The following is a 27,731-nucleotide window of genomic DNA, read 5'->3' as shown; positions in this document are numbered from 1 at the left end:
ATGTTTTTTAAAAATCCCGTGGGAACTCTTTAATTTTCCGGGATAAAGAGTAGCCTATGTCCTTCTCCGGGATGTAAGCTAACTTTGTACCAAATTTCATCAAAATCGGTTGAACAGTTGGGCCTTGAAAAGCTAGCAGACAGACAGACAGACATACTTTCGCATTTATAATATTAGTATGGAAGTATGGATTAGTATGGATTATTATTTACACATACATTTATTTCGGGTTAAAGAGCAGTTCTAAATAATTTTCAAATACAACACCAGAATTGTGGAACCGGCTTGATTCGAACCTGTGTCTCCCTGGATATCGAGTGCGACAAGGCTCTCTTGGCACTTGAACAACATTGACAGACGGGCGCTGTTGGAGAACAAAGGGTTAGAATATTTAAACAAGAACAAAAGGGGACACTTGACGGCAACGTTAGTTCCGATTTTTGCCACGCACCTAGATAGCTTTGTCGCACTTTATGTTTGTGTATTTAAAAATTATTTAGAAAATTCCTTGATGCGTAGCAAACACTATCATAAAAATTATTTATAGTTCTTGCACGAAGCCCACTGACTCATGCTTGTGTTTAAGTCGTATCGTACGTAGGGTACAATAATTAATGTCTGCTTGCTCGCGACTGATTGGTCCGAGATGCACGCACACTTACGCAATGACCATGTAAACGACGTTACCACAAGTAAAGTTCACTAGCCTTCGTGAATTGCAAGAACTGTACACGAGAGAGGTTTTACAACCGTGTGAGTTTTCATGTGCCTCACTAGATTACTCCTTTGTGCACATTTGTAATCGCACAGCGTACAAGCAAAAGGTTTCATGCCTGTGTGAGTTCTCATGTGGTTTACTAGATGGTTATTTTGTTTAAATTTGTAAGAACATAACTTACACACGTAAGGTCTTAAACCAGTGTGACTCATCATGTGTCTTACTAGACTACTACGTTGTGCACATTTGTAATCGCATAACCTACATGAGAAAGGTTTTACACCAGTGTGGGTTCTTATGTGCTCCATTACACGGCTATTTGTTTTACATTGGTAATTGCACAACTGACACGAAAATGGCCTTTCATCAGTGTGGATTATCATGTGCTCCATTAGGCGGCTATTTCTTTTACATTTGTAATTGCACAACTGACACGAAAATGGCTTTTCATCAGTGTGGATTATCATGTGCTCCATTAGGCGGCTATTTCTTTTACATTTGTAATTGCACAACTGACACGAAAATGGCTTTTCATCAGTGTGGATTATCATGTGCTCCATTAGGCGGCTATTTCTTTTACATTTGTAATCGCACAACTTACACGACAATGGCTTTTCACCAGTGTGGATTTTCATGTGCTCCACTAGATGGCTATTTTGATTACATTTGTAATTGCATGACATGCAATATATTATAGGTCCCTCACCAGTGTGTGTTCTCATATGGCTCTTCAAATAACCTAGATATTTAGTTTTGTACGGGCAAATCTCGCAAGTGAACCAGCTTCCTTCAGTAAGTGAAGTATTGCCATTGTTAATTTCAAATATTGGTTGACTTTCCCGGACTGCATCGGTGTCTTCATTTGCTGGAGCGACTGCAAAAAAAAAATACATTTCTTGATTTATATTTATTTAGCGGGACAGGATGGTTCATAATAGGGTCTTGTACTGTAGAAATAAAATGACGTGATTTTTTTGTATAGCGGTAGTTAAATAGAGTAATTTCTCTATTTTTTATTACTCGGAAAATTACTCTATTTTTATTTAAAAAATTAAAAATATCCACTTCCAAGGTAGCCAAGATATGTAATGGAATTTTAAAAAACATGCCTACATAAAGTTCTTTAATGTGTAAAATGTAAAATGACACCTAAATAACGCACTATCTTACCTAAGGTCTGAGCGGAATATGCAGACGGGCCGGGGTCTGCTTGTCTGTGAAATAAATAATCAGAATGTATCTAGAGTGTACTGGGGAACCACTAGCCGTAGCCAGTATGTAGCGGTACTGCATAAAGCAGGTTAGAGAGCAGGAAAGTGTATGATACTAATACATGTGTACACTAAAGGCGCAAAAGAGACGGCGCAACGCAACGAAACAAGTTTCAGGCACTACTTTAAACAACAATAATTCTTTACGGATAAAGCTATTTATACTGGCAGATAGATAGATAGATAGATACTTTATTGCATACAAAAAATCTTAAATATATAAAAGGAAAAGGAGACTAACTGACTGACTGATCTATCAACGCACAGCTCAAACTACTGGACGGATCGGGCTGAAATTCGACATGCAGATAGATATTATGACGTAGGCATCCGCTAAGAAAGGATTTCTGAAAATTCAACCCCTAAGGGGGTGAAATAGGGGTATGAAATTTGTGTAGTCCACGCGTACTGTTACACCCCTTAACTGTACCCAAAAGAGCTGATGACAGACCGACTCTGACTTGACCGCCGGTGGATAAGGTAGCTTTCCCAGTCAGTCCGTGCTAGACCTCTGAAGAGGGTAAACGTCTCTTGACTCTTCCAAATATCCGTGTTCTATTCCTAGTTTATTTTATTTTTCAAGTTTAATTGATTAATTAAAGTGTATTTCTTTTAGTTATTAAATAAATCTTTTTTTAAAAACATTTTCGAAAGAACCCTTATAACATTGGTGGCAGCGTAAAGGGATACAAATTAATATCCCTGGACCCTCTGTGTAAATCAGTGACAAAGTGAACTAATTACTATATCAAAGTGTCAAACGTGAAGTGAAACTATTACAGTGTTAGTAACATATGTGCTACTCTGTGTCCCTCTGTGTCCCTCTGTGTACCTCTGTGCCCTCTGTGTCCTGTCGAGGAATCTACCACTGAGCCATCGGGGCATCCGCAATCCCCGAAATGCAAGCGTCGCTGATCGCCGTTATCGCCGCCCACGTATTAATGTGAGTCGAGCTTGTTATTCAAAGACAATACATTTGAACTCGTCTTATCTCAAACATAAACAAATCCGTCTGGCCTCATATCAAATATGCCTTTCGATGTCAAGAGCCCAGAATCCGCTGAGCAATCTCCGGTCTTACAGAAGATAACAGTGAAACAGTCAAATATCGAGATGGAACTAAATGTGTTATTCAAGTTTGTGAAACCATACGATGGGTGCCGTGAAACTCTCAATTCATTCCTCATAAATTGCGACAATGCTATTTCACTTGCCAGTGATGTACAAAAACCTATTTTGCTTAAGTTCATACTATGTCAGCTAAAAGGGAAGGCGGAAATTGCTTGCTCCATAAAAGATTTCACCTGCTGGTTGCAATTAAAAAATTTCCTTAAGGAACAATTCTGTGAGAGGAAACATTACTCACACCTGCTAGCAGACCTACAGGAGAGCAAGCAAAGCCCGCTCGAGAATGTTAGCCAATTCGCGCTTAAGGTGGAGACTTGCCTGTCACAACTCCTAACAGAGATTTCACTAACTAATGCCGAATCGGTTCAGTTAGCCGGTCGGTCTGCAGCCATGGAGGATCTCGCCCTCCATCATTTCACAATGGGTTTACTCCCTCGCATATCCACGATAGTGAGATGCAGGTCTCCAAGAACCTTGAACGAAGCCATTAATATAGCTGTATCCGAGGAGCGTATTCAACAGACTCTGTATAGGAGGTCCCAGCCCGCTGAAAACAAAGGTAATAAACCTAGAAATTCATTTACGCCCCTTCCAAGGCCGAACTTTGCGCAACGGCCCACTTACTCTCAAACCAATGACATGCCTGCTAAATCCCCGGTAATTTGCCGATACTGCAAAGCCGAAGGTCACATTTTATTGAATTGCAAGAAACGAGAATACAATAATAGCCGTTCTCGCAACTTTCAGGCGCAAGCCCCTGCTCGTAATCCCAACTCATTCTCTAGGCCAGGCCCCAGTCGTGTAAATTTCACGCAAGAAGAGAATATCGAATCTCGTGATGAGGTGGACTCCGGCTCTGAGAACGAGTATTCTCCAAATCATTTAAACGAATAAAGGTCCCGTCTTGGTGCCGTACGGGACACCAAAAATTTAAAATCGATGCCAAACCCTCTGTATCCATGTCAAAATCCTATGCATCCGTGTTGAGACACTCTGCACCCGTGACAAATATCTCCGTATCCGTGTCAAAACCCTCCGTGTCTGTGTCACGACCCTCTGTATCCGTGCCAAAACCATCTGTATCCGTGTCAAAACCCTCCGTGTCTGTGTCACGACCCTCCGTGTCCGTGTCACGACCCTCCGTGTCTGTGTCAAAACCCTCTGTATCCAAATCAGGAACCTCTGTATCCGTGAAGAAAACCTCTGTATCCGACTCGAAACCCTCTGTATCTGTAAATGAAACCTCTGTATCCGAGTCAAGAACCTCTGTATCCGTGAAGAAAACCTCTGTATCCGACTCGAAACCCTCTGTATCTGTGAAAAAAACCTCTGTATCCGAGTCGAAACCCTCTGTATCTGTGAATAAAACCTCTGTATCCGAGTCGAAACCCTCTGTATCTGTGAAAAAAACCTCTGTATCCGAGCCGAAACCCTCTGTATCTGTGAATAAAACCTCTGTATCCGAGTCGAAACTCTCTGTATCTGTGAATAAAACCCCTGTATCCGAGTTAGAACCCTCTGTATCCGTGAAGAAAACTTCCGTATCCGATTCGAAACCCTCCGTGTCCGTGAAGAAATCTTCTGGATCTGTGAACACAACCTCTGCATTCGTGACAAAACCCTCCGTATCCGCCTCGCAAGCGAAAATCCAGTCTGAAGTTCGAAGTGAAGGATTCAGACCTTCCAAATCCGATTCTAAATCCCAGAATTCCAATCCTGTAAAAGATTCAAAGTCAGACGCCGTTAAAGGTAATAAAGTTTTTGAAATTACTGCTAATCCTGCAAAAATATTGCTCCCTCATGTCCTCGTCAAATCCTCTGTTTCAGATATACCTCTTTCATTACTCATTGATTCAGGTTCAGCAATTAGTCTCATTAAATATGACTCCATCCAAACGTATCTCACTCTTATCAGAGAGCCAATTAACCTAAAAGGAATAGATCCTGGTCAAGAGTCAACAAAGACCATGGGCCACTTTAATTTAAAATTACAACTCCTGGACTCCAAACAAAAACCAATCAGCTACAAATTCCATGTCGTAAGAGAAATTGACTTACCTTATGACGGCATAATCGGAACCGATATGCTAAACGCTTTTGGATGTAACATTAATTACACTAAGAACACTCTAAGAATCAATGATGTAAATATAAAATTACTATTCCACGAACCTGTATATAACATCCCTCCAAGATCTGAAATGGTCATCGAATGCTCTGTCTCAAATCCAGAAATAAAAGAAGGTATTATACAAGACCAAAAACTGGTCAAGGATCTCCTGGTAGCCAATTGCCTAGTCAAGGTCAAAAAGAATAATAGAATAAACTTGACTGTAGTTAATACATCAGAATCGTCTATATCCGTAAATTCCAACTTAAATTTTACTCTGAGTCCAGTAGAAGAACTCCAAACATGTCCTGATCAACAACCTCATTTGCATCCCGTTAATAATATCCAATATCAAGATTCTTACCGCCGTACCCAGGAAGTTCTGAACCAACTCAGAACGTCGCATTTAAATTCAGAAGAAGTAAATGCTCTATACAATCTCTGTTCCGAATACTCCGACATCTTCCACCTTCCAAGTGAGAAGTTAACATACACTAATGCACTAAAGCATTCTATAAAAACCACATCTCAGAATCCAATTCATGCCAAATCCTATCGATTTCCTGAAATCCACAAAGCTGAAGTAAAGAAACAAGTTGACCAAATGCTATCTCAGGGAATAATAGAACCTTCCAACTCTCCATGGTCAGCCCCCATATGGGTGGTCCCTAAAAAGTTAGATTCGTCTGGTCAAAGAAAATGGCGTATTGTCATTGACTATCGTCAACTCAATGACGTGACCATAGGAGATACCTACCCAATACCTCAAATCAATGAAATTCTTGACCAACTTGGTTCCAGTAAATATTTCAGTACTCTAGATCTCGCCTCTGGTTTTCACCAAATCCTTGTAGAAGAAGAAGATAAAGCAAAAACTGCTTTCTCAGTCCCTGAAGGTCACTATCAATTCACTCGTATGCCATTTGGGCTCAAAAACGCCCCTTCCACATTCCAGAGATTAATGAACTCGACTCTATCCGGTCTCCAAGGAACACGATGTTTTGTGTACCTGGATGACATTGTCCTTTACGGTTATGACCTTGATCAAGCCATAAATAACCTACAATGTGTTTTCCAACGTCTAAGAGAATACAACCTTAAGTTGCAACCTGACAAGTGCGAGTTCCTGAGGCGAGAAGTCGCCTACCTTGGCCATATAATTACAGAACAAGGCGTAAAACCTAATCCTGAAAAGATAGAAGCCGTGACCAACTTTCCAAGACCGGAAACCCCGAAACACATAAAATCCTTCCTTGGTCTAGTTTCATACTACCGTAGATTTATTCCAGATTTCTCGAAAATTGCCAAACCACTGACTCATTTACTAAGAAAAGATACTCCCTTTGATTGGCAAAATCAACAACAAGTAGCCTTTGATGAGCTAAAAACTAAACTCACCTCTGCTCCTGTCTTGATTTATCCAGACTTTACAAAGCCATTTATCCTAACATGTGATGCCTCAAATCACGCAATAGGCTCAGTACTCTCCCAAGGTCCCATAGGCAGGGAAAGACCAATTGCCTACGCTTCTAGGACACTAAATAAAAGTGAATGTAATTACAGCACTACGGAGAAGGAACTCCTTGCTATAATATTTGGCTGTAAAACCTTCCGGCCTTATCTATATGGCCGTAAATTCCAGATTGTAACTGACCATCGCCCATTAAAATGGCTTTTTAATCACAAAGATCCATCCAGCAAACTCCAAAGATGGAGACTCAAACTCGAAGAATATGAATATGAGATAGTATACAGAAAAGGTAGACTCAATTCGGCAGCTGATGCCCTGTCTCGATATCCATCTGATTTTCTAAACCCTGTGAATGCAATCAATACTGACGATGCTCGTGGAGAAGATAACTTACCTCCACTAAATATAATTGCTGACCCAATAGAACAGCTGGGTGATGAACAGCTTATTCCGAGTCCATTGAGTGTTGATCTAGGCTCATTATCTCCGATTCCTTTTGAACATATAGATTTCGATCTCCCTGGCACTTCTTCGAATCATGAACCAGAAAGGGATATTGTTAATAACCCTGAAATTGTACTAAACCCGTCTACTTCAAACGACCTGCCCGTTCTAAATCCTTTAGACCTAGATCTCAGCCTTCCAAACTCTCCGTTTAATCCTGAAACCCTACTAAATCCTACTAATCCCAACCGTGGACATTTACCTGTTAATATACCAAATCCTGCTAATACATCCGGTGATTCCTATTCTGATTATCTGAAAGCAATGTCAAATAAAAATTATAAATATAATACCACAATTCACGAATATGCCAATAAATTGCTATCTTCCGATTCCAAAATAATTATTGTTCCTACTTCAATTGACCTAGACGAAACAAATCCAAACGTCGAAGAAATTCTCGCCAACAACAACGACAGCAGTGAATTCCTAAATAGGGAAAGATCACTTCATTCATTCATAACTCTGGAGTCAGGCGATAAACACTACTATTTCCTTTTCGCCAAGGTGCACTACTTCGACGATATAACTTATCCTGAGTTATATAAAACTCTACAAAATCTCCGAAATGAATTGCTCTTACAACCTGAGAGTCCTAATGAAATTTCAATATCTGATTTCAAAGACCCTTTCGTAAAATTATCCTATACTAAACTATATAACATCCTGGCCTACCTATTCCATAACACTCACATTACCATCAAAATTTATAGGAATACCCTAATATATCCGACCCCTAGTGAAATCCCCACTATACTTAGGGAAAATCACGATCTACCCATTGCGGGTCATGTGGGTTCTACAAGAATGTTAAACCGAATTAAAGAAAGGTATAGCTGGAAGAACATGAGGTCAGATATAGAGAACTATGTTAGAAAATGTACTCAATGCCAATCCAACAAGGCACTACGCCAGATCAACAGGGCCCCAATGCAAATCACGTCAACATCCACTGCACCCTTCGAAAGAATCAGTCTGGACATTGTGGGTCCACTACCAGAAGCTGGTAGAATCTCCTTGAAGTACATACTCACCTTGCAAGACGATTTGACCAAATTCTCTACAGCTTATCCCATTACTAACATCACTGCAGAAGAATGTCTAGAATGTCTTGTTCATTTCATCTCCCTTTTTGGGTTGCCCAAAATGATCCTAACGGACCAGGGCACTAACTTCACCGCCGAACTCTTTAAAGAAACCTGTAAATTCCTAAAAATCAAACAGATTTGGTCTTCACCTTATCATCCCCAAACTCAAGGCGCTCTTGAGCGGAGCCATTCAACCATTAAGGAATACCTTAAATCCTTCGTAAATGAAAACCAATCAGACTGGCACAAATATATCTATACTGCCATCCTAGCTTACAATACCAATGTCCATTGTACTACCAAGTTCTCTCCACATGAATTATTATTTGGCCAAAAACCCTATTTCCCGAACTCTCTTTTTGAACCCAATCCATCAGGGACCTATCACGAATATATTAAAATGCTTCATCACCGATTAAAACTATCACGTGAAAAAGCCCTGGAATACATCACGAAATCCAAAGAAAGATCCAAGCAGTATTATGACAGACATTCCCGTCCAGTTGAATACAAAGTAGGTGACATGGTTTATGTAAAGAACCACGTACGCCTACGTAAAGCTCTTTCACCAGTATGGAAGGGACCATATAAAGTAATTAAGGTCCACGGTAACCATACACTTTCCGTTTTAATTAACCGACGTCATGTTAAACAACACTATGACGAAATAAAGTTGGCAACAACTTAATTAGGTTAAGTTCAGTAAATTAAGTTAGTTAAGTCTGTTATATTAAGCCTAGTTTAGTACTTACATATTTTAAATTTAAATTTAAGTAAAATATATACAAAATAGACATATATATATATATATTTATATTTCCAGTCCAGCGGTATTATGTCAAGGCATAAGGCACGATGGCTACATCGAGCAGATTACAAGCAGTCCTGGAATTCATTTCAACCCAATAGGTTCAATTAAATTAGTTAATGATTATTTACATGTAGTTATACCCATAGAGTTAGAATATATAGAACCCCACATTGACAACATCAATAGTGTTCTACATACATCCCAGCATCTTTGCACAAAAAGTAATACATTAACCGGTCTTGAATGTCAGAATATATTCCAACCACTCATTCCCATGCTCGAAGATTTAACACGGGACTACCATTCTTTATCGCATCTGATTTCATCCAGAAGTAAAAGGTCAGCATGGATACCTGGTATCGGTATCATTTTTAAACACATCTTCGGTACCATGGACGAAGATGATGCAATCAAATATGGTAACGCTATACAACAATTAAAAAACAATGATAAAAAATTACTAAATTTAGTTAAAGAAAACATTCTTATCTCCAAGACAGCTATAATTAACTTTAATGAGACCCTAATCGAAATTAACAAGAACGAAAAACGTCTTAATGACGTTGTCGAAAATTTGACGTCACACATTAACAATGTGACTATTATCACGAATTCAATTCTGATCAAGACCACCATGCAAGAAGTGTTTAGTGCGCTCCAAGCAAGTTTATTAAGTTTATCCTATAAACTAGAAGATATTGTAAACTCTATCTTATTCGCAAAAACCAATACATTACATCCGTCCGTTATAACACCGAAGGACCTGTATAATGAATTGGTTGCCAATGTAAAACACCTACCGAAATTCTCGGAATTCCCTGTAAATTTAGAGCTGTATAATATACACATAATAATCAAACTGTCAGAAATAATATCGTGCATTTTAGATAATAAGTTGGTATACACAATTAAGATTCCCCTAGTCCTAATTTCTCCTTTCAACCTGTACAAAGTCATTCCTATCCCTGTAGCACATAACGCTAGGACACCTAACTCATTTGCCCTTATCATACCTTCAGCATCCTACATTGCCATGAGCAGGGACAAATCAGAATATTGTACCTTTAACGATCTAAATAGTAAATGTAAACTTATAGTTAAGAATTCGTATATATGTAATGAAGTTGCTAAATTTAATATTTTGAATGAGCCGATATGTGAAACGGAAATAATCACCAAAGTCATACACTCACTCCCAAACGAATGCAAAATTAATTTTATCTCAGGCACTGTCCATATTTGGCAAGACATTGGAAACAACCAATGGGTTTTTACCCATTCTGAACCAACAAAACTACACATTGACTGCGAAAATGAAAACCTGGATACTATCCTACTTGGCACAGGGATAATAACTCTAAAACCAAGATGCAATGGTTATTGCAAAAACACAAAACTCATTGGTACAACCAACCTTACAATTAAAATAAATAAAATATTTTCAGACTTTAATTTAATTAATGACACTTGCTGCAACCTTACAACATTTAATAAATTGAATCTCACTTCACCCTTAAAACCTCCTTATTCTCAGATCAACTCTGATAATTTTATGAAATTAAATATTAGAGCAAACGACGCTCTAACTCTATTAAAAGAATTAGAATCCCAGACTAACACCGAATCAATACCGACTCATTCTATAATTTCATATGTTTTTATAAGTTTTTGTATAGTATTTGTATTATACTACTTTTGTAACAAGAGATGTTTAACCTTTTACTCAAAATACAGAGTAACCTCTTCCCCTAGCAACACAGACAACCCGGACAGCAACAACGACATCCCTCTTTCTGAACCACGCTTGAGAATTGTTTAAGTTGGTAAACTTCGCCTACAACGCGCAAGTTTACACTTAAGCGGGGGGCTGTTACACCCCTTAACTGTACCCAAAAGAGCTGATGACAGACCGACTCTGACTTGACCGCCGGTGGATAAGGTAGCTTTCCCAGTCAGTCCGTGCTAGACCTCTGAAGAGGGTAAACGTCTCTTGACTCTTCCAAATATCCGTGTTCTATTCCTAGTTTATTTTATTTTTCAAGTTTAATTGATTAATTAAAGTGTATTTCTTTTAGTTATTAAATAAATCTTTTTTTAAAAACATTTTCGAAAGAACCCTTATAACAGTACGAAGTCGCGAGCATAAGCTAGTATTACATAACATGACAAAAAACAAAGAAACTAAAACTAAAAAATAATTGTATGCAAAGGCGGCCTTATTGCTCACAGCAATCTCTACCAGGCAACCTTTGGTGAAAGGAGAAACTAGGTGTGGCAGATATATACTTACTTGGTCTCAATGATGCGTGAGGAGTATGAAGAGCTTGAGCTCACAGCTGTATGAGGCTTGCATACTTCCGACGACGTGAAAAATTCAGCATCACCGTCCCCATTCTGCCAAAAAAAATACCGGTCAAGTGTGATTCGGACTGGCACACGAAGGGATTCGTACCATCGCATCGTACAAGATACTTTTTAAATGTGCAACACTGCAAGTTATGATACATATAGATGGACAGCGCCATCTATATGTATGGGATTTAGTAAACTAATTATTTCTTCGTGAACTTGTAACAAATTCACGGCTTTCGGATTTTATTTTCTACTTGTGCTATAGGTAGGTCTCTACCACCTTCCAAATTTCAAGATTCTAGGCCAACGGGAAGTACCCTATAGGTTTTGATTCTATTGTTCTGACAAATACGATAGACAGACAGACAGACAGCGAAGTGATCCTATAAGGGTTCCTTTTTCCTTTTGAGATACGAAAACCTAAAAAATTTGTGTTAAATGTGTAATCTCAATACACTACTAACTGCCGCACTCGAGTCTCTTAATTAGTATGGATAAGGAATGTCTTAAACAACGATTAAGCGATTCTGAGTGCGGCTGTAAGTCTTTTATCATATCATATTGTAGTAAGCAAAAAGGATTTTCAATCTATGATACTAACTATACTTGGTACCAATTTAATAAAAGATGGTGGTTTTAAACAGCTGACCTTTTTGGCGGAAATTTTCAGCTGAAATTACGTATAATATTAACGTTCTTCCGCGTCTGGAAAAAAATCTGAATTACTCTCAAGTCACGGCTAAAGAAATTTTACTTCGTAAATTCATTCCCCTCCATTACTAAACACGCTATATCAAGTTGATGAAAAAACTATTTCACCTCGAGATTTGCACTCTCATGTCTTATGTACCCAGGTTGCATCTCTCTCTCTCTCTGTGTGTGTGTGTGTGTGTGTGTGTGTATGTATGCGTGCGTGTGTTTTCTATGTATAAGATGTGTGAGTGGATTATTTCAAAGTTACGATGCCTTCCGTATCACTCAGTGGTGTCACTATAAGAAAAGTTATAAGTATTTTACACGTTCGTTGATTCGCGGGGTAAATATTTAAGTGATAATTTATTTTGTTGTATATTATTGGGCTAGCATAATAGAAATGTTTACTAGCTAGTTCTGCTCTGCAGGATTTGAAATGACATACCTTATGACTGTCTCCATTGCTGTCATCTTTATTTAGCAATTCAACGATTTCATCAACGGACATAACGTTATCAATTCCTTCAATTTTCACTAAAACTGGGGGTCCGGTTCCATCTAATTCTATTTGTTTGTCTTCTGAGGGGTGTTCTAGTGTGTGTAAAGCATAGTGGTCAGGTCCTAGCGTTGTCAACACCGTATTACGCTTTAGTTGGTGTTTTGTGCGGTTTAGCATTTCGATATGACGTCTTGTTATCTGTTGAGGGAACAATTAAATATTCAATGTGTGTACAAGGTTTTTTTTTAAATAGAAATAGCGAGCAAACGAGCAGGCGGGTCACCTGATGTTCAGTGATTACCGCCGCCCATGAACATTTGCAGCACCAGAGGAGCCGCCGATGCGTTGCCGGCCTTTTAGGAATTTGTTGGTCCGCCCCTTGAATAACCCCATGTTATAATCTAGTGGGAACACCGCCGATGGGAGTTGGTTTCACAGTTAGCACGTGCGCGGAAAGAAGGATCTGGCGCAGCGGACGGTCGAAGTGCACCAGACACCCAGATGGTGAGGGTGAAATTCCTTACGGAGGCACGCGGTGCGGTTGTAGAAAAAAGAGGGTGGAATGAGGTCAAAAAGCTCTTCAGAGCACTCCCCATATAGATATAGAAAGAATGCAAGTTTAAAAGTAATGGTGGAAGTAATAAACTTATATCATGTTTAAGTAGGTACTCACTAATTCATGTTTTTCAACTAAATCCAATATTAGTGCACGGGTATTTAAGCTTTTTTCTCTGAAACTGCTGTAGTCTATCAATCTCTCAGCACATTGTACGCAAAGCGTTTGTTTTAGGTTACCTTGATCACACAACTGAAACAACACATAATTAAAGTAATCATACAATCCCAAGAAATTATACAATTCCAGGAACTGTATTAAATAAAAAAATTATCTAACTTTGATTTTTCAATAATATGTCAAAAATTAGGAAATGTACCTATACCTAGTAGTATAATAGTAATCAGAGTGGGGATGCCCCGCACACCCGCACAGCCTCCGCGCTATTCCGATGCGGGATAGCGCGGGTGTGCGGGGCATCCCCCGCCTCATACGCCGATTGCCATATCGACCTGTCGCGAACTATACATGTATAGGTATATATTTCCTAGGCATTGTATGCAATTTAAATGCTCCTAGGAAATGTCTAAAAATTAACACCAGATGCCCGCGGCTTCGTATGCGTGGATTTAGGTTTTAATGAATCCCGTGGAAACTGTTTGATTTCCCGGGATAAAAAGTAGCCTATGTCACTCTCCAGGTCTTTAAGTATACCCAAGAAAAAAATCACGTCGATCCGTTGCTCCATTGCGATGTGATTGAAGAACAAATCAACAAACAAACACACTTTCGCATTTATAATATGGGTACTGATTTACAACTTACAGGGTGTCCGGTTAGCTTTTGATATGCTTCTTCCAATTTATATTTACTCATAAGGACCATCTTGCTGCCTGTGTCTAAACATATCATACAAACCTGGAAACATACTTCTTGTTAGGTACTTCTAAATTACTGCATCCATTGGAGAATGCAATCTCAAGAGCTTGTAGGCGAGTCTGGCCTCGCCAGATTTCGAGTTTTTTTTTTTTTACATAGAGATAGCGAGCAAACCTGTCACCTGATGTTAAGTGATTACCGCCGCCCATGAACATTTGCAGCACCAGAGGAACCACCGATGCGTTGCCGGCCTTTTAGGAATTCGTTGGTCCGCCCCTTGAATAACCCCATGTTGTAATCTAGTGGGTACACCGTCGATGGGAGTTGGTTCCACAGTTTGCATGTGTGTAGAAAGAAGGATCTGGCACAGCGGACAGTCGAAGTGCACCAGACACCCAGGTGGTGAGGGTGAAATTCCTTACGGTGGCGCGCGGTGCGGTTGTAGAAAAATGAGGGTGGAATGAGGTCAAAAAGCTCTTCAGAGCACTCCCCATTATAAAGACGATAGATAGCTTTACGGGTTTTCGGGAAGTTGCGTAATTACTTTGAGTTTTACAGCAAACTGAAATTGAGACTAAAACGGAAAATGCAAATGCAAATGCTAGATAAAAATAAAATATGCATGTGATGTGGCACATAGTATTGTACGTAGGTACGTATCTGTCTTATTAGCCGACTTCAAATAAAGGAGAAGTTTCTCTATTCGACTGTGTTGACTATTAAAATGGAACACTAAGTATAGCTATAATATATTTTACCATCAGGTTTAACTATAAATACCAACCTAAATTAAAATTCTAAATCTTACAAAACTTCATCAAAAATTTAATAAAACTTATTCTTTTAAAGTGAATCAACTTATGGCTCAGGGATACTAAGTTTCAACCCAAAATATTATGAGTTACCTGCACTGTAGAAGGAATAGCCCCATAACGAATTTGCTTTAAGCCACTTTCTGTTTCATAGATGTCGTCATTTAGAAAATGCTGCGAGCAGACTACGGCGGTGTCCGGTAAGTTGCCTTGTTTGCCGAGGGCTCTGAGCCAAGCACTGCGAAGATTCACTTCACTGGGGAAACTGGAAATTACCTTTCTTGTCAAACATAACAAACAATGTACCATAGTGCTTTGTTATTTACACGGTAGAACCACCTATACCCATGTTTTATACAGTAACTAATTATATTTCAAACTACCTGACCCGGCGAACTTCGTACGGCGTACCGCCTAACAGTTGATTCTTTTTCAAGCTATTTTTTAAATTTTTCTCTCCGTAAGAACTATCCTCGTACTTAAAGGAATATTATAAAAAAAAGAATTAGCGAAATCGGTTCAGCTGTCCTCGAGATTTGCGCTTAGCAACACATTTAGCGATTCATTTTTGTATATAGAAGATAGGTACGGTACACACACACTTAATTTCTTGTAAGCTCTCGCTTTGCTACAAACGAGCTGCTGCAAGGCAATTTTCAATGACCACCAGCGCGACTATAAAAAAAAACAGCTTTATATAGCTGATCTAAGCTGATTGCTACTCAGACTGGCTCCGACAAGCAGTCTGCAGTCAGCACAGAACTACAAAGATAACAAACGCTCAACTTTAACAAGAAGAACTCGAATACGACTTGCGACTTGCGAGTCAACTCAAATTCACTCACCTATGAAAGGTAATCTTCACTTCTCCCTCTGGTGTTGATGCATCGTCGGAAGTGTTTTTGCAGAAAGGTACGTAACACCGCATTTTCTTATTTCAATGCTAGCGTAGCGAGATCAATTATTAATCTTGTTTCAATTAACACTTATTTACAATAAACTCCAAACGTGCCACGTGCGCCAGCGCTACGAACAGTCAAACTAATAATAATTACACGAAGCGGGTACCTACTGCGCGAACGCGGTAAAATCACAGAACACTAGGTACTTCTACCGGAGGTAGCTGGCACCATAGGCAGGCACAGACCAATAGCATAGTAGGTAGAAAGACCGCTATAATGTCACGATCGCAATCACCTCCTCTAATTGGTGAACGCCATGAACGCACTGTGATGCACGGTAAATGTCAGACGGATGAGATGATCAAAGAAATTTTATTTGTCAAATAAAATGTCTTTGGAGATGATATACCTACCTACCTATAATATGTTGCGAACATGCGAACAATATGATGTTTTCATGATTAGACTATTAAACTAGCTTATGGGCGCGACTTTATCCGCGTGGACTACACAAATATCAAACAACAAATTTCTATTTTGCTTCCAAGGGATTTATATTCAAAAATCCTTTCTAAAGTGGTCTACGCGTCATAATAGCTATCTGTATGCCAAACAGTTCGATCCATCCACTAGTTTGAGATGTGCGTGGATAGATCAGTCAGTCAATCAGCTATTCTTTATTATATTATACGAGTATTAGATGAGATCCCATTATTCCCATTAGATTAGTCTTTAATCAGGATGTAACGTAGGCTACTTTTTTAACAGACTTTCAAAAAAGGAAGAGTTGTGTTTTTCTTCCTATTATACACCAAAATCTCCAAGATTACTGAACCGATTTAAGGATTTTTTGTAATCGATAGAGACACTTGTTCCATAAAAAGTTTGGATTCCAACTCCTAAATCCTGATGTTGTATGGGACCTGACCACAAAAATTATTGGGAATTCGAAACTGTCGCTTATAAATTGGTACTGGAGGTATCTACCAAATAAAGACTTTTTGAACTCGAGGACCCAACTCCTCAGCCCTTATGCTGTGAGGAATTGCATTCTTAAATCGTGGTAGTCCCACAGGATTTTTAACGAATCATACATTTAAATGTTTTTTTGCAATTTGGTACTGAGATATCTTGCATCCCGGGGATGGGCTACTACGGAGAGGCTACTTTTTGTCCTGGAAAATTAAGTTCCCACAGACATCAGCTAGTGATATAATAATATTGTAAACTAATCACTTGAAAAGAGCAACCGCCAGGTTTCTTGCTGGTTCTTCTCGGTAGGAACAGCATTCCGAACCAGAAGTTTACTTGAATAAAATTAGTTTACTTCTATTCTATTCTACTCTATTCAGTCAAGCTTTGCTTTACAGCAGAGTATATGTATATAAGGCTGTTTTACTTGCAACTGTAACCCAAATGATAAAAATTATAAAATTATAAATGATTTAATTATAATATGCTGGTACAATTTAAAAAACCTTTACTAATCATTTATGGTCACAAAAATGCGTTTACACATGCTTTCAAATAAATAATTTAAAAGAGAAAATGTCCACTACTTATTAACACTCATTATTATATACCTCTTGCTCAAGCCACGATTCATAGTTTATTTTAAATTCTTTACTGAGGTGTAAATTTGTGTCTAGTGCACTATTAATATCTGTATCAACTGGTGTCAGATCTTCTTCATGAACAACTCCAGAGCCATATCTCCTTTGATTGAAACGATCAATGCTGGCTCTCAAAATGCAATCTTCGTCTTTGAAATCCTGAGGCTTAACATCCCCTTTTTTTCCAAAAGCCCAATCGTCATTTAATCTGTGACGAACTTTGGAGTATATAGCGTTTATAGTCTTCATGTTCTTTTTCCTCCATTCTTGTCCCAAGTATTTTGCTTGAATCTTCAGTAATTTTAACACATAGAACTGCATTAAAGGATGTCTCACTTTTAAAGTGTGTGTCAAAATTGGAGCACTTTTATATACAATGAGCATCATGATTCTTGCATTCTTCCACTTAATCAATTTATTTAAAATCCTTAAAAGATTTATGCATGAAAAGACATTTCTCCAAGAATATGGAACTGATGTGTCTCCCATGTCCATACATTGTTTGGTAAGCTCAGCTTCACCTATGACACAAGCTGGAAAGTCACAAATTGGTATTGAGTTTTTTGCTCCAATATAAAACAAAATGTTTTCTTTAAAAAACTTCAGTACTAAAGCTACGCAGCTGCCAGATACAAGATGCTGAGACATGAACTCGAATTGATAAACGTGATTTAGTTTAAAGTGTTTTAACAGTAACAATAGTATGGCTGCGACTGCTTTAACAATAATTTCTTCGTGCCTGTTCACATCTAAAGTGAGTTTTAATGATTGAAGTGCAGACGTGGGCATTTCCTCAGGCAGTACTTCAGCCACTATTTTCCTAGAGTTAGTCTTTATTTTGGATGTGGGTGTGGTGGCTAAGAGGATTTTGAGGAGGGCTACCACATACTGAGGAAGATTGGGTAACATTGCTTTGTACAGAATTTCTGCCTCAGTCTCTTCAACTTCTCCTTCACCTCTGGTTAAAGGACTTCTAGCAATCTCATATTCTCTTTCCGCTTGGACTTCAGCAAGACTTGTATACATATGCTTCTTCAATATCTCTATACTCTCTTGAACAGGTTGGGGTAAGCCAGTAATGGTCTGCCTGTCACCAGGAAGAGAGAATCCCACTAATCTTTTCCTAGCACTGTCTAAAAATATGTCGATATCTTTTTGACGAGCCTTAGGTCTCCAGGGCAGGCATTGTGGTAGTGGAGGAGGTGTTTCTTTTTTGTCATTAAAAATTTGCTCATCAATGAATTCATGCTTTTCTACTTTTATGGGAGAAGTGAGAGGGGGGGAGCTTGAACGCATGGTCTTTATAATTTCAAGAGTATCTTCAGTCACAGGTGGTAAACTATATTTCTCACGAAGCCTAGCTTTTCGCTCCTTCAACTGTTTAGAGCCACCCAAATACACAAGCAATATCTTCCATAGAAGCAACAAAACTTTCTTTATAGGAAAATGTGGAGGTGTGGGATCTGCACACAGTTGTGTCACCATCCCTAGCAGTTTTACAGGTAACATTTCTTCCCCAAAGTCTGCTCCTATTTCTTCCTTGAATGTTTTCACAAGGTGTACATACTCTGAATCTGGATTATCTTTTTCAGTTCTCATATGTTCAGTTATGAGATACAAAACGGAAAGAATGACTCTCAGATTAGTAGAGTCTGCAAGTGATTCTCCCAGTTTCCGAGATGCTACTGCAGCATTACTCCTCACTATTTCGAGATTTAACAATTCGACAAAAGCAGCAAAGGTCCCCATATCATACAAAGTCATAATATTGAGGCGAGCCCAGGTTGCTTGCTCTGCGCCGGACTGCATCTCAGCCCAGCAGCCTTGCGTCAAGTACAATATACACCTCGTCGCCCGTATTCGAATTTCGCTCACAGCTACATCCAGATGTTCCAAGAGCTTCATGACGACAGTGCGTTGTTGTTTGTATGTCAGTTTCTGCCAACTGGGTGGGTAATTGAATTCTTCCATAATTTCCTCGAAAGCTTTTAGGTTACACTGAAATTCCGGGTGTTCAGTGTAGCTGTACAATTCAGAAATCTCATTTTCTTGGGTGTCGCAGTCGTCATAAACAAAATCAAACTCTGAACTTTCCATGTTGAGTTGGGACACAGTCAAGTAATCTTGCGGCGACTGACAGCTGACCAGTAATTAATATTGTAGCGTAGCACTCCATACAATTCATCCAACTTCCAAGCTCCATGTGTAGAAAGTACATATTACATTTAGTTTTTCACTTTTAAAGACTCTGAGCACACTCCGAGCTACTCTATGCTCCGAGGTGCAATAACTTATACAATAAGCACGGTAACAAGTGTTGTTCTGTGCTGTCAAAGAGAATATCAAAAGTAGTACTTACAACTTCTTTGATGTATACTATCTCTATGATCGGAATACATTTTTAGGTTCTATCTATGTACAACAAGACAACCCAGACCAGTACCTAGGTAGGTAATCTCATCGACATAGGAATACACCTAGTAGTAGGTACTTCCAACCCATAGATTATCTACTATATACTAGAAATAGATGTGCGACTCTAGATTTCTTTTTCAAAGTTACGCGTGTACTCACATCAAGAGGGCACTAAAAGCGCGCTAGGCGTGCGAGAGCGCGAAAATTTAAATGCTATTTAAATGTACTTTACTAGAATATTTTATATTTTTGGAACACGTTTTAAATAAACATTAATAATTCCATTAACGTTTGTTTAAAACATGTTTAAAAATATATATTACAAGACTATGACTCTTTGAGCTACTTAATTATAACTATATTATAGAAAGAAAAAGGTTTTAAGGTTTTGTAAATATTTATTATCATAAATTCGTAACTAGGTAGATACATAAAATACAATAGAATAGAAAACAATACGAAGTGTATGTAAACACTATAAAATACATACCCAAATTCAAGACCCGCAAGATTGTGAAATAATTACTATTCAAATTTAACATTTTCGGTTATTTACTTTTAATAATTTTCAAATTATTACCACAATTGGTGTATTTGTGTAGTCAGAAAACAATAAAATAATTGTTATATGAGCCAAAGATAATTAACATAAAGCTAGCTTTAAGTTTTATTGTAATATTAAAATAAAAAAAATTAACATAAATTATATTAAATAAAATTCCCTGTAAATAAACTGTAAAATAATAAACATAAATTATACTAAATCAAGTAATCAATAAAACCAATCTACTAGATTGATTTTATTGATGGGAATTTATGTTTACTAGCTTATGCCCGCGATTTCGTTCGCGTGGACTACACAAATTTTGAACCCCTGTTTCACACACTTAGAGTTGATCTTTAACAATGAGATTTTAACATATGAGCTTAATAAAATATGTCATACTGCAAATTGCAAAAATATTAACTACAAAACTTTATAGACACTTCAAAACTGACAGAGTTTCATACAAACTTCAAACCCCTATTTTATCCCTTCAGGGGTTGAATTTTGAAAAATCCTTTCTTAGCGGACGCCTACGTTATAATAGCTATCTGCATGCCGAATTTCAGCGTGATCCGTCCAGTAGTTTGAGCTGTGCGTTGATAGATCAGTCAGTCAGTCAGTCAGTCAGTCACCTTTTCCTTTTATATATAGATTATATTATATTTGACTAGTGCCACAAAGGCAGTAATATTAAAAACATAATTACACAAATTAATCACACAGGATTGGCAAGAGTCTGTGATCAATCTACAATTAACAATTTAATCCCCCATATTTGTTAAAAGGAATACAAAACAATTTACTAAAGAAAACAATTTAGTAAAGACTGCCAAACGGATATAGCTTCTGTTAGATATTGATGCAGAAGATGACTTACGAATGTGCAATAGTTGACAGAAGCTTGAATGATTCCCCTTATCTAAATATATAAAAGGAAAGGGTGACTGACTGACTGACTGACCTATCAACGCACAGCTCAAATTACTGGACGGATCGGGCTGAAATTTGGCATGCAGATAGCTATTTTGAAGTAGGCATCCGCTAAGAAAGGGTTTTTGAAAATTCAACCCCTAAGGGGGTGAAATAGGGGGTTGAAACTTGTGAAGTCCACGCGGACAAAGTCGCGAGCATAAGCTAGTTTTATCAAACGAAGTCTGTAATTCAACTACTGATTTCATTAGATTGCATAAAATAGATTATTTACCTTTATGTGTTTGATAATATCTCAACGCCTGAATTTTTATGCTATCATTTTCAGTATCTGAATTTTTACCTTTTAAAATTTTATTTACATTATTGCACCAGCTGTGAATAATCAATTTGATCACAAAATTTATTATATAATTTTTCAAATTGACTTTGTGTGTATCACATGTTAAAAAATCAAAACTTGTACTCTGATCAACTAATAATTTTATCATTTGACTTTTGCCACTTTTCCCAGGATCATTTTTTAACATGCTTTTTACTATTTTTATTATATTTCTCACACAATTTGAAAAGTTACGCGAGGGTCGGTAAAGAGATCTCCTTGTGATATCGATAGAATGTATGTATTCATCTGCTTGAGGTGGGGTGGTGTCACACAATTCATTATTGCATTTTATACAAGATTTACACACATTCCTTTTTAGCTTTTTTATGACAAACCCTGTCACATACTTTTTAGTTTCAGAGATTATTAATTTGTCTCCAATTTCTGAACTACTATCTGCCAAATTTTCTATACTTAGATCTGTATCCATTGGCTCATTGCTCATCGGGGGCTCTTTGATGTCATTTTCTATCAAAAGACAATCTAAATTTTGTAACATTTTGTTAGGATCTTCCTCACAGTTAGCCCCTAATGAGTGACTTGAATTTAAATTATTTACAAGTAATGTTTTGTAAATACTTTCAAACTGCTGGCAGGTAGGGTTTGTGTTTCTAGCCCCGTGGCTCCTCACAGAGGAGAAAAAGTTTTCCACAGGATCTTGGTTAAAACAGCGCGTTAACAAACTAGTTACATTATGTTTTTCATTTAGATATAGCCACAATTCTTTCATAACTTTAATATTGTGGATCCAATTTTTAATTGATGGAACCTGTTCATAACGAATACTTACTGTTCCATCTTTTTTTTTTGTTTCCATCTTAAATCGCATTGATTTTAATATTGGCACACTTTCATCCCATAATTTAAAATGGTCAGAGTTCATTTTCAAACAATTTTTATATATTTTATGGGTCTTTTTATAAGACCCTCCATTAAAGGAGTCAAAAAGACGATCAAATAATAGCAGCAAGTCGGCTGTGTCAGCACACTCTTGTGGTAGTAAATTATTTTCTGAAAAAGAAAAAAGATAAAAAATTAAATACTTAAATAAATACTTAAATATATTTTTTTATACATAAATGTCAGGCCACATTTACATGGATTTGTAGCTGATGCTCGCGACTTCACCCGCGTGGATTTAGGTTTCTTAAAATCTATGAACTCTATGATTTTCAGAGAAAAAAGTAGTGTCCTTCCCTAAGAAGTTATTTGTATACCAAACGTCAAAATTGGGTGGGCTGTGGGTCGATTTCATAAAACCGGCATCAATCATTATTACAATCTCAGTTGTTGTGATTGGCTGAATTTGTGCGATTCTTGTTGCAACAATGCATTGTAGCCAATAGTGAGCTGGCGTCAACCATTTATAATATTAGTATGGAGTTGTGGATGTTTTAAAGTTGCACTATCATCACATTACAGATGTAAAATAGCGCCATATATGTTGCTAATAAATAATTATTGAGAATAAGATTAGTCCTTGCTAGTCAAGTAGTACCAAAGTCTGATGAATTAATTCTAAAGTGAAGAAGGTCTTCAAATATCAGGTCTTTAAAAGTTTCAGAACATTAACAGTACTTACTTGCACAAAATCGTAGCGCTCCTGATACACGCTGACTAAAAACTTGTGCAGCATGTTTTACTTTCATCTTCGGAATTTTCTCTATGAGTACATGAGCTTCTGTTAACTTGTTGCACATTCGTAAGTCATCTTCTCCTGCATCAATATCTAACAGAAGCTTTAAATGTATCCATTTAGCAGTCTTTACTTCGTCCTCCTGTGTGAATCTTAATTCTTTTGTCAGTAAATTGTTTCGTATTCCTTTTAACAAATGTGGGGGATCAAATAAGGGGAATATATTATTATTTTCTACAGCAAAACTACTATCCCTAGGCTCGTTGCCTAATCTAAGACAATCTACTTTAGTCTCTTTTATCAGCTCATTTATAACTTTGTTGTTAATTGTAGATTGATCACAGACAGTTGAGACGACAGCCAATCCTGTTTGATTAATTTGTGTAATTATGTTTTTAATACACCTTTTTAATATTACTGCCTTTGTGGCACTTTTGCAAAACAAATAGCAAATTGGCTGTTTGAACTTAGCTTTTAGCCCCTTTATCATGAATACCAAAACATGGTCAGCAATATTCTCTGTAATTTCATTTCCCCCAAAATCTTCAAATCCGATTACTTGATCGAATGCTGTATTGAAATGTAGGGATGGAGACAAAGACATTTCATCAAAGATTAATACACATAATCGTTGCTCCATCCCCAATTTGTCTGCCGCATTTTTCAAAAGTTTAATTATCGCAGGGTTTAAGCCTGGTTTAATTGTTATTTGTTTAAGGACATCCAGTAATGTTCGTTTTGATGGCAAAGTTAACATTTTTCTCAAAAAGTTATAGCCTTTTGGACTTTTCTTATATATCGAGAGTGACATTAATTTTTCTGCATGATTAAATCTTCTTCCACGGCTTTTTTTGTTATGCTGTGTTAATTGCATTTTTACAAGTGTTTGAGCAGGCATAGGTAAGTATTTTAGAACCTTGTTAAATAATTTTGTTTTTGACATTTTTTTTGCTATCTTTACTTGGTTTCTTTGTTCGAATAATTTATTTTTCAAATTAACTATTTTCCTTAACAATTTCTGAACTTTGAGATTCACATGTCTTTGACCAGCTTTTCCTGAAAAAAAAAAGGTGTTTTTATTAAGTATACATTAACTATTAGACAATTTTCAATACTCTATTCTTGTTAAAATCTTGTTAAACAGTAAAGATTTTTTATCTCTTATTTAATTAAATTAAATTAAATTTATTGGATATTATTACATATTAAATTACATATAAGGAACACAAAAAATACTTATAATACAGATAAAAACAAGTAATAACAATTAAGTAGACCTAGGTCTAGTGGGGTGCCAGCCAGGTAACCTCCCAGTGTGTATGTGTGTATGTGTATTATTTGTTGTTTATGGCCACAACTTACTAGTAATTATTTTTTTCTGAATCTGAGTTTGAGAATATCCTGCTTGGATGTTGTGAACCACAGATGGGGTACTTTGAGCGACCGATTGATTATGTGTAGAACTTTCTGGTTGATTTATTGTATTAGCATCTAGACTTGAATCAATGGCACCTGAAATATGCAAAATAGAGTTTTAGAAGAAGTGTTTATGTTATAATTATTAGTTATACATAGTTAGTTTCTGTCTGCAACTTCATTAGGAGATTTCAGTTTTGAAGATTCCATAGAAACATTTGTACTTATTACATTTGATACCAAGTGGGGTATCCCGTAGCGCTGCCAAGTAGATTTTTTTGATATTAACAATAAACCTCTACAGTTTTGCGGCTTGTTAAGAAAAGTGATCTGTTTTACTCTTGTGTATTACAGAACCCTATGTGCTGTGTCCAACTCGCACTTGGCCAGTTATTTTCTACATAGCAGTTCTTGATTTATCGTGCAAAACGTCGAAAAATACGACTGAAGTATGGGACCCTCTGTGCACAAGTCTGACCCACACTTGGCCAGTGTTTTCAAGCTTCTACAATCTGTGCTTTGACCTATTATTGACATGTCAATCAATGTAATTTCTCAAAATCCTCTCTACTGTAATAACTAATAAATAAAACTCACCAAGGTTAAGAGAAGGAAATGCTGTCTTTGCTAGTCTTTTACTGTGATGGTATAAAAAACGATCTTCAAAGTGGTGATTGCAAATTCGATAATTCGTATATATTTCATCATCAGTCTTGCTTTCTAAATCTTGTCCTACTATCTCTTTCCATTGTTGAAATCGTTTCAAAGAGGAGTGGCCAGGTTTTGGAAAGTGATGCAAAACATCTGAAAAAGTAGTAACATAAAATATGCAATATATTATTGTATTATCTATACTTATTGTACTTATTTACTTAATCTCTATAATATATATATAAAAATGAATCACTGAATGTGTTGCTAAGCGCAAATTTCGAGAACAGCTGAACCGATTTCGCTAATTCTTTTTTTATAATATTCCTTGAAGTACGAGGATGGTTTTTATGGAATTGCCCGAAATCGACTAGGCGGTAAGACGTTCGCTGGGGCAGCTAGTAAAATATAAAAAAACCATAGTCATTAAAGTTCAAAATAATATCTAATGTTGTACCTACGTACCTACACTTAATTACAAAACAAAAAATGTACAGAATTAGTAGTCAATAATCCTTACCAATATTATAAATGCAAAAGTATGTCAGGCTGTCTGTCTGCTAGCTTTTCACAGTCAATTTGTGTAACCGTTTATGATAAAAGTTAGAAGGTACAGAGAAGCTTGCATCCAGGTAAGGACATAGGCTACTTTTGCCTCGGAAAATCAAACAGTTCCCATGGGATTCTTTAAAACGCTAAACCAACGTAGACAAAGTGGCGGGCATCATCTATTTGGTGAAGAGATAGCTTGCATCGGAGACGGTTGTAGGCTACTTTTATCACGGAAAATTGGACTTCTCACGGGATTTCTAAAATGGTTTTTTGGATGATATCCACGTGGACGAAATCGCAGGAATTATTTAGTATCATGATAAAATACCTAATGTACTAATGGAGCATAGAGTTTGACTCGTTTAAGAGATTTGTGTTAGATTACAAGTGAGCTGATTTTAAACTTACCGAATTGCTCACATCCGAACACACATCGAGATCTCCGTGGCATTTTCCCTGCACAAATCTATCGACAGAAAATCTTTTCACAAAGCAAAAACAAGTCCGTAATCCGTAGCCGTGGTCAATCGTTCAGGCATGAATCGAGTCCGTAAATCAATCCTTAGGTAGTTATCGAGGTGGTTAAAGGAAACACAGAGTCCAGTAAACAAAGCAGGGTCAGATAAATTTATCAGAAATAGAAATATTTAGAACCGCACAAACAACAATACACGAAAACATGAAAAGTTTTGAACTTCAACGGTGACCAGGGTTGCCAGATATTTACCAATTGAATTCGCCCGTTTTTTTTTTTTTTTAATAGATATAGCGAGCAAGCGAGCAGGCGGGTCACCTGATGTTAAGTGATTACCGCCGCCCATGAACATTTGCAGCACCAGAGGAGCCGCCGATGCGTTGCCGGCCTTTAGGAATTTGTTTTAGGATTTTGCCTGCTGAGTAGCCTAAAATCGCCCGTTTCTATCTTCCAGGGGCCCTACCGCGGTTGTTTGACAGCTACAATGTTACGATCACAATCATCTCTGATTGGTTAATGCTCGCTCACTATTGGCTACAATGCATTGTTGCAACAAGGATTGCACAAATTCAGCCAATCAGAACAATTGAGATTGTAATAATGATTGATACCGGTTTTAGACAATCGCCCTACTGGTAGCCTAAATGGTTACTGGTAGCCAATCGGGATTTTTGGGCGCCGATTGGCCCGCCGAGGTAGCCTAAATGGCGGTAATTCGCCTAATCTGGCACCACTGACGGTGACTGTGGCTGTCCAAATGTTTGTAATTTAAAATTACAACAATGTGCCCGCCATCTATTTACGTCTTTTATTAACTGTTATCTATTTGTTTAGCCGTACTCGCGCTTAGATGGCACCACAAGCGAATTTCAATTTGCGATTTTTTAATGTTCTGGAGTTGCACCCCTATGTTCCAACCCTTCCAACATAGATTATCTACTATATCTCCTTCCAACTTCTTTGGGTAATCTATAAAAGTCTATAATGGTGTATAATACCCTTAGATGAATGTATAGGTACCTTGTAAAGTTGTATACTATCGCTATGGTAAGAAGTAGTACTTCGAAATTCTTTGGTCGGTAACAAAGAACAACGTCGAGAAATTCGAATTCCTTTTACCTACTTGCTGCCGAGAAATTCGAAAACACGAAGAGGAAATTAAATTGGGAAACAAAGGTAAAAAGAAAGTGGAAAGGAAAACTCGTGATACTTGCAACTTTCGAAACCATCAGTGTATCAAATCATGTAGTACTTAGAAATTCTTTGCATCAAATAGCTTAGATGAAATGTCAGATAGGTACAAAAATTAACTGACAT

At 37.4% G+C, this 27,731-nt stretch overlaps 2 protein-coding genes and 1 pseudogene across 2 annotated transcripts in view; all 3 read right to left on the bottom strand.

Annotated features, from left to right (window-relative positions):
• The window catches only part of LOC117995400 (chromatin complexes subunit BAP18), a 102,758-nt gene that overhangs the window by 17,333 nt on the left and 57,694 nt on the right, over positions 1 to 27,731 (bottom strand). The gene's annotated exons all lie outside the window — the stretch shown is intronic.
• On the bottom strand, positions 126 to 15,887 carry LOC138404561 (zinc finger protein 436-like). The gene is made up of 8 exons (XM_069508916.1): positions 15,738 to 15,887; positions 14,986 to 15,157; positions 14,027 to 14,119; positions 13,319 to 13,453; positions 12,592 to 12,843; positions 11,392 to 11,495; positions 1,889 to 1,932; positions 126 to 1,592 (listed from the first exon to the last, which is right to left on the bottom strand). Exons 1-8 carry the CDS (start codon positions 15,818 to 15,820, stop codon positions 703 to 705), a joined length of 1,773 nt encoding a protein of 590 aa, XP_069365017.1. The 5' UTR covers positions 15,821 to 15,887; the 3' UTR covers positions 126 to 702.
• Positions 17,258 to 19,765, bottom strand: LOC117995656 (striatin-interacting protein 1 pseudogene; annotated as a pseudogene).

The sequence above is a fragment of the Maniola hyperantus genome, chromosome Z, assembly GCF_902806685.2.
Source record: "Maniola hyperantus chromosome Z, iAphHyp1.2, whole genome shotgun sequence".
NCBI lineage: Eukaryota > Metazoa > Arthropoda > Insecta > Lepidoptera > Nymphalidae > Maniola > Maniola hyperantus.
This window is presented reverse-complemented; position numbering and strand designations above follow the sequence as displayed.